Consider the following 12,109-nt stretch of genomic DNA (forward strand, 5'->3'; position numbering starts at 1 on the left):
TCGAGGAACCGTCACATGGCACATGAAAATTTTTAATTTGCTTGAAACTGGAAATCTCAGCATTATTCAAAGGCTACTTTGGAGTGCCATTTCTCTTCCCATAATGCACACCATTTCGTAATAGTATTTTGCTTTGTCCCATATGCTGGAGCCATGCTTTGTGTAGAATATACTGGCTGTGTTGTATCAGGGAAAATAACATTGTTACAAATTTCTAGTAAGCTTTTGCCATCACTTCCTGCTGCTCCAGCATTTAGGGATCATGGGCTTATCCCTTCTACCTAAAGCTCCTTGTTCAGGTTTTCTCTTGGGAGTCACCAGTGAGTTTTCTGAAACGAGTTTATTCCTATTTGATGGCATCCCAGAGGAGGATCTGGAGTGCTTAAGAAAATCATGGATATCTGGAGATACAGCAGATTTCTCACATTCCTTTGTCAGCGGTGAAACTTCTCACTGAATGCCCTAAATTAACTTTGGTAGGCACCTGCTCTAACAGACATCTAGTTTTCTCTCTTTAATTATTTTGGTGGATTTCCAGTTCTCACAACCATATGTTTACACAGAGGTTATATTTCAGTTGGAAATTCATTTTATTCTGTTCTTCATAGCCATGGCTTCCATATGTTGTTGAATTTAGTTAGTGCTTGGTGTTCGTTTTTCTGATCTTCAGTGGCCATAGAAAATTGAACAATTCCTCTACTGGAACAGAAAAATCATGAAGAATTGAGAATTTTATAATTCTGTAATTCAGGGCTCAACTAAAAAACCCCTGAAATTTTAAAATGTATGATTCTTGCTATTAATACCTTTGATTTGTAAAAGAAAAAAGCAAGATGTACCTATTTGTATCTATTTATCTCTTTTCTTTGGACATTCTTGATAGTTCTCTGTACACACTCTTATTTATTCATTGCAGAGTCAGGTAGGCAGCTGTCTGCTTAACTTGTAACACTAAGTGCCATCTGATTTCAGTGAAGCCTTTTACCTCTTTAGTACACAGAGGATTAAGAAGCAGTCATTTCATCTTTTGTTTCTACAGTCCTCTCACATTAGCATGAAAATATCTATCCTCCTGCCCCACACATAGAAAAAATTAAGTTGTAGAACATTTTGTCATAGCAGAGTTATTCTAAGGCACAAACAACTAAAATCACTTTCATTTTTTCCTATTGGCTAAACATCTTAAGCTTTCTCCATTCCCTTTTGTGAAACGGAGCATGGAGAAAAAGCTCCACATTTCAGAGCATGCTCAAACAAACATATTCTTAAACATCAGCACACTAATCTTTCTCTGTTTTGAAGAAATTGTATGAACAGAATAAGGGTAAAATGATGCAACTGTTGTTTCATGCAAATTGTGGCCACTGAACAATGCTTTCCTGATTGTGAATGCTTCCACAGTATTAAAGCTTAAAACAATAACTGTCTATAGGCCCTATCCTGACCACAGTTGTTTTGTATAAATAAAAAAAGAGCTTTCAGCATCCCTGCAGATTTAGCAAACTTTACATGTAAGCTGTGACAAGGCAGTGCATAAGTACATCAAAAGAACTTAACACAACCAAGGGGGTAGGCAGTGGTACTAATTAGATTAGTGGCCTTAAAACAACTGATAACTGGTAGAATTAAGTTCACTGACAAATAGCATTTCCCTGCTTTCTTACTCCCTTTTGATCTTTAGCATATCTCTTCTGAGTAGCAGTCTCCCTTCCAGGAAGATTTTTGATCCTCCTCGGTTGTGCCCTGCAGTGATCCCTGGTATGTCTCCCAGCTGTGGTGTTGGAAGGAGAACGAGGCCATCTGGTGCCTTAAGTTTTAGCTTCCATATTTTTCAGATTCTCTGCTGCCTTGGGTGTAGTACAGTAACTCTGAACTTCATGTTAAGTGTTGGTAAGTTGTCTTCACAGGGTAGGGAGACAAAACAATCATTTTCCAGCCTGAGAGCCAAGGACAACTGTTGCAAGCCTCAAGCCCAAAAAGCATAAACAACAATTAATTGAAGAGAGCACAGGGAGGATGGGACTTCATGACCTGAAGATATAATTGGACAATTAACCCAAATATATAAATGGACCAAAACTTATAGAAATGTGGGATTTTGTGATCAGTCGTTCATTTTGTGACCATTTTGGGTCCATCTTGGGTGTAGCCCTGGCCAGGCTCTTGTGCTGCCCAAGGTGTATCCTTTAAGGTCTTTTAATAAACACCTACTTTGTTCTTTAACTCTGTCCAGCCTCTATTCTGTGTCAGCCTCTCTAGGCATCACACCCATGGATGTACACTCAGACCCAGCAGGCATGGACCTGCATGTTAGTCCTGACATGTAAATGTCTCCTCTTGAACATTCAGACAAGCAACAAACATTTATGGTGTTATCCATGAAGAGGAAATACTCAGATCAAAGCTACAACATCCTCCTCCAATAAGATAAAAACTAAACAGTATCATTGCTAACTGTCTTCTGAAATGTATAGTTCTCTGCTGAGATTAAAGTATTCTTTAGGTAGATGGTATCCTTAGCATATGACAAAGATTTTAGGACTTTATCATTATTCCTGGTTTGTCTTGGAAACTGCAAAAATATTAAGAGTAGCACTAAGGCATCATTGTACCTGTAGGACTTGTTTTCTTTGTGTATTGAAGACACGAACTAATGTCTGTTTAGCTACTACTAAACCTTGATTCAGCATCTTTGGAATTCAGTGGAGTGGGCATAATGCATTTAACATCTATTCAAACCAAGGGAGGGAGAGGGAGTAGAAATGAAAAGGGAAAAAATGAAACTAAATGGATGAGTAACAAGGAATACAGTGGAACATAAGATTTTCATTTTAGAGGAAGAAGAGAAATGGCAGAAGGGGGAAACAGATACAAAGATAACATTTTTGAAGGGAAAAAACCCCAAAAAAACAAGCTAAATGCATGTACTTCAGTGGCTGGTAGGAAGCAGTCAAACCAGAACTCCACATCTCAGACCAGCAAGAATTTCTAGTCTGCTTCTGACACAGATAATCTCTTTTAACAGAGGCAGGGGTTCAAATTTAATTGGGCCAGCTCAGCCAATCAAGCCATTTATATTACCTGCAAAGATTTCTAGTCAAATGCCCTGCTAAAATTTGGGAATCCTGATGAATATTTTTTAATAGGGAGTTTTGGCTCAAATACTGTGTTATAAAGTGTTCCTTCTTTTTGCAGAAGAAGGATGTTTGTTGCATTTTAGCTCATGGACTGTTGCCTTGTCATGATATTGTACACACATAATCCAGAAATGTTTCCTCATTAAGAGCTGTATATAATATATTTTTACAGTATAACTATACTAAATCAAGGTGGCTGCTTTTTATTGGACTGTCTCCCAGTAAACTGGCTTACCCTAATGATACTGAATGGTAATCACTGCTGCTTAGTGGGATTATATTTTACATAAATTCCTCTTAATAGTGATGTATTTAGTTAGTGCCAGATAGTTAAATGTTTATCCAAGTGTTAAATTCCAAGTGCTATTCATTGAATACACAATGTGCCAAATAAAGATTAACTATTATATTTTTTTTCTTTGCAGAAGGCATCAGTGAATAGCAGTTCCAGATAATAGAATTGACACATCTTTTTTTTAGATTGCCTCTGTGTTGCATTTTCAATGAAAGAAAATGAAGAAAAGGCAGGCCTTTTCTTTTGCTTCTATATTGCATTTCAAAAATGCAAAGGAAAACGCCTACATTTTACAGAAGATTATATTTAGAGATCATGTAATTCACAATTTCAGGTCTGCAGTTTCATTCTTAGCTTTGCTCCAGTCCCTTATAACTTAAAAATGTGATCTTTTTAAGATTAGGTTTTCCTTAAGCTACTCTGATTGCACAGCTCACTAAAAACACCAGCAGATTAAAAAAATCCTGTATGTAGATGTACTCTTTCAATATGCAAAGGGTGAAATTTCACAGCAGGCATTTCAGCTCACTTAAGAGCCCTCTTAAGAGATTGCTTTAAAGGAGCATGAAACATTTCCTGCATATAAAATGATCAGCTTTCAAATTTGATTTGATGTTAATCAACTAAATCAAATTTGGAGAAAGGATTTTACTCCATAGGACTCTGGTCCTTGGAGTATTTGTTATACATTTTGAAGAACTAAAGCAAGGTAAATACCCTTTACCCTGGGACCTGAACTGGGTTCAGGCAACACAAGTAAGAGAGGAGGCAGGGGAAAATGTCCACAGAAGCCTAATACAAAACATGAAGATGTGAGTGTATGACATTTGTACTAAGATGCCAGACAACAAACTTGGCAGCTGAGGCACTGACATCAAACTCTTTCAGCAACCTTGCTACTGAAGTGGTTACATCCTGGAGAGGGTGAGTCAGAAAGGGGGAACAGCTCAGATAAATCTACCAGCTACATGCCAGGGCTCGATCCTGGATGCAGTTCAGGAGCTCAGGGGTGCCGAGCTGCCTAACTTTAATATTCTGCCTTGTGCTGTGACCTATTCATGGAAGTATATGTGCATTTCTTTTCATTGAAGGCAAAGAGGTCACATATTTTTTACTTCATTGGTGCTTGCAACAGGCTATTCAATGGGTAGAATCTCATCCTGAAATTCACTTTTATCCTTTGGATGTAGCTTTTGGAGAATTTAATCATCGGGACTCATGCAGCTAGTTGATTGATAAATCTGTCTCTCCATCTGTCCTTCCTTCCTTGTTAGAGCTGAGATTTTAATTACAAACATCTGTGTACTGTCTCTTTCTTCGTTAAAAATAGGAAGTGAAGTTGCCCTGTAGCTGCTGACAGAGACAAAACAGAGCAAACACCATGATGGAAACATTTGTACAGCTAAGGGAGAATCCTCCCTCCTTGCCTAATAGGTGTCTAATTTCAAGGATAAGTGAACAGGCAGATTTTGGGGATTTCCCCATGTGAGGAAGAGCATGCCAAAAAGAAATCAAATGTCTACAGTTATTTTTATACATAAATTATTAGTCGTAAAGGACTTTTTTCCCCTCATTTAAGTAACTCTTGATAATTGGAAACGACTCTTTGGTTTAGGTTTGTTAAGCAAAACCACCTTATCAGTGGTACATTCTTTGTTTCATGAGATCCTACAATTTGTTTTTCTGAGCTTCTTAACAACTCACTTTTTGTGCTTTTTTAGCCAGACTAAAATCTTCATTTAGTGGTTTGAAAAATACAGTGGGAGGCTGAGGAGAGAGGGACTTGACTCAGGCTGTATATGGAGAGAGCATCAGTGCTTGTGCTTGGTCACATGAACCTTCTTACTGTGGTGGTTAGGAGCATGTGCCCTTGTTCCCTTCATTCTCTTCCCTTCTGCCTTCTGACAGAGCAGATGGAAGGTTCCTTTCATGATATATGTGGTTCATCATTATTTATTCATGTGTTCATCTTTCTGATGAGAGTACATGTAGGAGGAACATTGTCAATCCAAGGTAAATTCCTACAGTAGTTCCAGTAGGTTTATAAAACATCTTTGCAGTTAGAAAGACATGCATTTTTCGAAAGGCTGCATGGCAAACACAGTTTGCTTAATAAAGAGGATGCTCAAGAGGTGTGAAGCTCCACAACATGGGAATTATTGCAGCACAACTGTAGGGTTACTAATAATAGTATAACTTAGACTCATTGTTCATATGGGATAATGGTGAGTCTCCAGCTTTCTTCTGCTAGCAAGGCATTGTTGAGAGATATGCCTTGCCTTTCCCTTCCTCCTTTCTGCCTTTGATTTCACTTGAAGGTGTACAAAATAATACACCTTCTCTCCGAGAGAAGAGTGAATAGAGGGAAGTAAAATTTCAGAGGAAAGAGATCTGAGAGGGAAGAGAGTGTAGAATTTTAATTTGAAACACATTATATTTTTTCCTATCATTTCTGCTACTTAATTAACCAGTCGGATAGCCACCGTCCTCATCTCTCCATCTCTATCTGTGGCATTAAAGATTTTCCTGCCCGCACCCTTAACTACTCTGACTTTAGTCACTGCAAAAACCACAAAAAGCAAGCATATTGACATTTTAATCACTCAGCTGTGACATCAATAAGATTTTGACACTACGTGATGTAACATACCCTTTGTCTTGATATGGAGTGATAAAAGGAGGCATCTAAAGCAGCAGGCTTAACCTTAGGGGGTTTCCCCCTCCAATTATGCTGTGTTAGACTGTGTGCAAAAGGGCTGCTTTTAATGCAGCATTATTACAGTCCTACAGTTTCTTTACTTTAAGATGGGACAGCTCTAGGTGTGGGCTGGTGTAAGCAGATTGAAAATCAGCCTTTAAAAAAAGCATTTGAAATCACAGATACATCACAGATAGCAAAAGGATTATGAGGTGTGGCACCCTAATGTCAGGCTATCTACATTGCTAGGTTTCTTTCAGACACAAATATAATGGATTTTAAAGGGGTTGCAGTTCTACTAAAGGATTGTTGGCTGTGATTTCCTTTTTGGCCAGTATAGAAACACAGGAGGAGAATAAGTGGTAGAGATTTGCCTAGGTCTTTCTTGCTCCTGGAGAATTTTTTTCGGTTTACATGCTCCAACTACAATTGAAATAGCAATTTAAAAGATGACAGCTGAAATAAGTTTTCAAAATAGTTTACCCTCTAATAATTTACTAGGAAGCCCAGAATGAAACTAGCACACAGAAGATTGATATCCTTAATAAATACTACCTCTTCAGTGCATACACACAGAGAGACAGAAAGCCAGGCAGGCTTTCTCCAGCCTCTGAAGAGAACAAATAAAGGCAAGAATTGAGGGTTGCCTATGCTAAAGCCACTAGCAGTTTCTAATTCTCAGTAAAGCCTACCTTATTTCTCCTAGAATCAGGCAGTGGTAGGGGTACCAACCCTGCGGCAGCATTGATGTGTGGTCTCCCAGTCTCAGGTTCTGCAGAATCAAAAACAACTGATAGTTTTTACCGTCATAGTGAAAATACTGCTGCATAAACATGACAATCTACTGTCCACTCCAAAGAATAACACCACACACACTTCCCATCATTTTTTCCCTATGTCCCTGTATGTTTTATGTATTTATACAGGACAGGTGTTATGTGAAGTTGAGCTCAAAGGAGAGTCACACACAGGACTGTTTGCTCATGTTTTGTAACTGAAGCAATTGTCCCATTTGGGCACTATAAGAAATGCTTATGTACCTACAGCTGTGCTGAAATCATCTTCATGGCCTCCAGCTTGGTATTCTCTTCTGCAGACATGCATTTTAACACTTAGTACCTGAACTGAGTGTACAATTGACTCTGCAGACAAGCAAGGGGTGGTTGAAGATCTTAGTTTAGACTTCACAGGGCAGCCCTGTGAATTAGTTTCCTGTTAAGTCTTCCTTCTTTAAAAGAATATAAAAAATACTGAACAAAAATGCTATATTTAACAAGGCAATTTTAGGTTTATAAATAAGACATCTTGTTCCAATTAAAATACCCTTCCTTGTTTAAGCATTTCAAAACTCCAGAAAGATTGGTTTCCTGTAACAAAAATATCTGCTAATAACATGTGACTTGCAAAATTAATTTGTATATTACAGCACATTCTTTTTCCCAACTTCTTTATTAGAAATTCAATATGATGAACCCAGAATCCCTGGAAAAAAATGGATATTTTTTGCAGATACTAAACAGAGTAATGTAGATGAGGATGGAAGAGTAATTTTCCTGGCACATTCTCTTAAGATGCCTTATATGGAGGGTCTACTATAAACTACTTGCAAAGATTTAGTGTCATACTGTCATCTCTCTATTTTGAAACTGAATTAATTTGTATATTACACCAAGTGTAAGTTGTATGTGTTCTGCAGAGGAAGAGCAGTGCTTCCTTAGACTTGGAGTAGACAAGCTGAAGCACCCTGTGGCATTTTTTACACCTAAGGCAATTCCTGGCAAAAATGCCTCAGAGAGCACTGTGGGCTGATAGTAATTCTTCTGCCGGATGCCAGAGTAATGTGCTTTTCCTCAAAATAATGATGCTTGAGCACTCACCCAGGGTAGAGTAGAGGTGGGGTGTTCTGCACTCACTGCTGGTCTAATTAATCCATCTTCCCTCTTTTATGACTAGCAAAAGTTTGACATCGATACCCAACTGACTAACAAGAAACATTAGGATTTTAGTTTGAAGGGATGAGTGAGGTATGGCATATGCAGGTGAAGAGATATGTGAGGTGAAGGGATATGCAGGTGTGCCTCCTCTACTGCTTCAAAGAAGGAATAAGACACTGGTCAGTTTTCATCTATGTGATCCCAGGTAACTTATTTCCCAGTTTCTGAGAGGTCTGTTAGGGCTGTGCTTTTATGGTGCTCGCTTTTCTTAATAAAATAAATCAGGGTGTATCTGCTGCACACAACTTGCCTGGAGAAGCACTTAATTTTATTTTCCCACTTCTTGCAGGATATATTTAGTTCTACTTACGTAATTTATGCTTTGCACAGTAATGAGTCCATCAAACTACAGACCAAAAAAATAGGACTGGATACTGTATATCACAGCAGCGTGACAGGAGAAAATGTATTAATGTCTCCTGCCTACTAATACATGTTCACACATATCCATATTTTGCATTTTGAATTCTGTGCTTCGAGTTTTGAACTTAAGGGAGAGAGAACCTCTTCCTTAATAGACATCTAAGATGTCTGGACTAGTCTTTAGTCCTGATATGATTTTCTCTAAATCAGACTTTCATTTTGTGTGCCTATACCCACTGGAAAATATTGCTACTAAGTATGTGCAGAGTTTTTAAAAGCTTTCAAATAAGCCATAAGCTCCTTTACATTGTATCTTCCAAGAGGTTTTTTTTCCAGTGTATTTCAAAAATTGCAGTTAACTAGATTGCAAGCAGGTTAATAATAGTTAGCACTTATATTATGCATGAGATGCTGAGATTACTCTTTACTGATGCCTAATCTGTCTGTAATCAGATGTCATCATGGACATACTGTAGCTGAGTGGTCCTAGCCAAACACCAACATCCCAAATTGGAATTATATACAGAAATGGGAGGCACAACTGCAGTCCAGACTTGAAGTTCTCTGTTTTCAGTCTGTTTTCTGTCATGTAGACATAACCAGCTCTCAGACACTGAAGCATGTATATACTTTGTGTGAGCCACAAAACCCATGGGAGTCACCTCTGCCAGGCTCATGCTGGCTTCTGTTCAGGGGCAGCTTGAGTGGATCCCTCCCATTCTCAGAGGCGGCACAGTGTTCCTGGGGCTGCCACAAATCAAATTCACTTGCAGCCCTGAGAGTGGGGAAAGGAAGGAGGAAAAGAAGAGAGAGGGTGGTATGTTATTATCAATTTACAGGTGAAGCACAGCAAAAGAGTGGTTGCAAACTGCATTCAGATGGATTTGTTTTGCTTTGCAAAAGTCATCAATTGGAGCATCTCACAGTAAATTCTGAAGAATGCAAATAACTTCCCTTATAAATGGCTTAAGAAGTCATGCTGCTTTCTAAAATTATAGCTGCCATCTAGATGTACTGTGTGTCACACTAATATTCATCTCAAATAGGCCATTTTTAAAAGCATTAGCAAAATATGTCAAGCCATCTAGTAGCTTGTCTTTAACTGCAGTGGAATCAAAGTTGATTTTCAGTTTGTTACAGAGCATTGCTGTTGGCCAGCAATATTAGGTGGGGCCCTGTTAGGGAGCAGCTACACAATTTCTCTTACTACATACAGAAAGGGGAAAGCTTTTGTCACAATTCTTTGATATCTACTACAGGAAATCAGTGTTTTTCCCTTTCCCTTCTACTGAGTCTACTGGAGCCACTCAGTAACAGAGTAACATAGAAGATATTTTAGTGAGGGTAAGAGGAGTCTACAACCAGGATCATCTTAGCTCTCTCTCTTCTCCAGTTTCTGATTCCTACACTGCATTAAGCTGCACCCGAAACTGTAAGAACTTTCCCCATCATTCCTTGAACGTTTCCAATAATTCATCTCTTCAAAGTGTCATTCCTTGACTTTAACATAACACCTTTACCTGCTGTGTATCACTTTATGATCTTTACCCTTACAGTCTCTCCAGTGTTTTTCCCATGTAAGCATGAGTATGTATCTGTATATACTTACATAGCAGTCACCTTATAAAGGTCAATTGATTAGAAATGGCAAAGTATTAAGTTCTTTGAGTACATCAGATAAAATAAGTATGGTTACTGAACTTACAGTTGGCTTCTTATATGGGAAATAATGACTTTTGAGAAGACTTCCCTTTTGCTTTTCTTTCTGTTCTTCCCCAAAGCAATTTGATGCATAAGTCATTTTTGTGTGATGTGTTTTTCAGATATGGAGACAAGTGAAAAAATCCAGAAAAGTGGAGTTCTCCAGGTGTTCGCGAGTCTGTTGACGCCACAATCATCCTGCACAGCAAAAGTAGCTAACATCATAGCAGAAGTAGCCAGAAATGGTGAGGTTTTCTACAAGAACTTTTCTGCTGGAACATCTTCAGTTTTTCACCTCACTTGTCAGTATGTTTTACTTCATTTATGTTTTCATTTTATAGATTAGACACCTTTCATGTCCCTCCCTATCACTCTTTTTGTTTTGTCTAATTTTTTTTATGTACTTTTCAATACAATCAGAAGAGCAGTTGGCTGCTGGAATTTCTCTTACTTTCATTCTGTTTAGTTTTTAAGATAGTAATGTAATTTATTGGGCAGAAATAGCCCACCATTGATGAAATGCATTTGTATATGAAAAGCATGTAGAAAAAGAGACATGCACAACATGTGCAGCCAATTATGCATACAGCCCATAGTTACAGCAGTAGCATCTATACAGGTGGTTAAGGGATAGTAGATAATTTCTTTGGCCTGACATTTGTCCTAAGATTATAATCATTATTAGTCTTTGATACCACACTGAAACCAATTAGTCCCATCTAAAGAGCATTATATATGTTAGAGTAAGAGCCCAAAGTCCCAAATAAGAATCAGGTCCATTTTTGTATGTATTATATACATACAAATATATCATCAGAGGTAATTTAAAAAACTATTTAAATTTTTCTTTAGACAGGATTATTTTAAAGCTCACCCAATACCTGCATATCTTGAGCCCAAAAGAATGGCATCATACCTGCAAGCAGACACTATGGGCAGACCCTGTGATGAGGGTAGAGGACATTTGTGGCTGAATTTCTCACTCCTGGACTTGCTGCTGTCACAGCTGAAGAGGCACAGATTCTGTTTTGGACTTTCCTTCCCTGCAGGCCAGAGAGAGAAAATTAGAATGTTACTTAACTGCTGTCCTGGCAGCCTCATCCCTCTCCCTTTGTAAACTCTCATGCTGATGCCTCCTCAAGGAAAGGGCTGCATTTTTGCTGACTCCTTGTACATTCCATTTCCACCTTTTCTGAGGAATCACAAACTACAGCTTCTTACTGATATCCCATGGAGATGTCCACCCATTTTACTGGTTTTAAGACAGACCTATAGATGGTTATTCAGAAACAACACAAATGAGAAAAGAGATATGTTCATTTTTTAAGTGTTAAAATTATTTAGATAAAGAGGCAATAAAATATGTATATGTAGAAATTTAAATTTAGAAATGTTTCAGAATGATAGAGATTTAGGCAAATATATCACAGGGTTTTTTCTGTACTTAGTGAATTCATAATAAGCATTTTTAGAACAGCACTGTCAACCATGTGTCCTCACAGTTGGTCCTTTTAGCTCCTACCCAAGCAGGGAAAAGTTAAAATCAATGTTCACAATAGCTAAACTGATTACTAGGTATTTTTCTGCAAAGATTCCCTTACAGAGCATTTTAGCCAGTATCTGAAACCACACATGAAATGTCTGAATAGTTTCTAATGTGTTCTTTTCCCTGACAGCTTTTAAACTGATACGTTATATACACTCTCAGAAAAGCTGGCATTTTACCTGGTTCATCATACAAAATAGCTTTTGTCTTTTCCTTAGAGTCATTAGCAGGTGTAACTGGGACCAAGGTAAAAGTGAAGGTATTCAGAAATTACTTAAGGTCCCAGTGCTTTCAAGACTGAGATCATCTGGGTATTCTCATTGGATTCTAACTGTGTTGAAATAGTTAGGATAGGAGAGAATGCCTCATTTGAAT

General features: G+C 38.1%; 1 protein-coding gene and 1 long non-coding RNA gene across 4 annotated transcripts in view; one reads left to right on the plus strand and one right to left on the minus strand.

Annotated features, from left to right (window-relative positions):
* RAP1GDS1 (Rap1 GTPase-GDP dissociation stimulator 1) overlaps positions 1–12,109 on the plus strand; it is a 90,302-nt gene that overhangs the window by 36,408 nt on the left and 41,785 nt on the right. For all 3 annotated transcript variants that reach the window (XM_064417030.1, XM_064417028.1, XM_064417029.1), the window contains exon 3: positions 10,311–10,433. In XM_064417030.1, the coding sequence (XP_064273100.1) occupies positions 10,311–10,433 (123 nt within the window). The remainder of the gene's footprint in view (positions 1–10,310; positions 10,434–12,109) is intronic.
* LOC135298888 (uncharacterized) overlaps positions 11,104–12,109 on the minus strand; it is a 32,575-nt gene continuing 31,569 nt past the window's right edge. The window contains exon 10 of the long non-coding RNA XR_010360955.1: positions 11,104–11,231. This is a non-coding gene — a long non-coding RNA (uncharacterized LOC135298888). The remainder of the gene's footprint in view (positions 11,232–12,109) is intronic.

Source organism: Passer domesticus, chromosome 4 (assembly GCF_036417665.1).
Source record: "Passer domesticus isolate bPasDom1 chromosome 4, bPasDom1.hap1, whole genome shotgun sequence".
NCBI lineage: Eukaryota > Metazoa > Chordata > Aves > Passeriformes > Passeridae > Passer > Passer domesticus.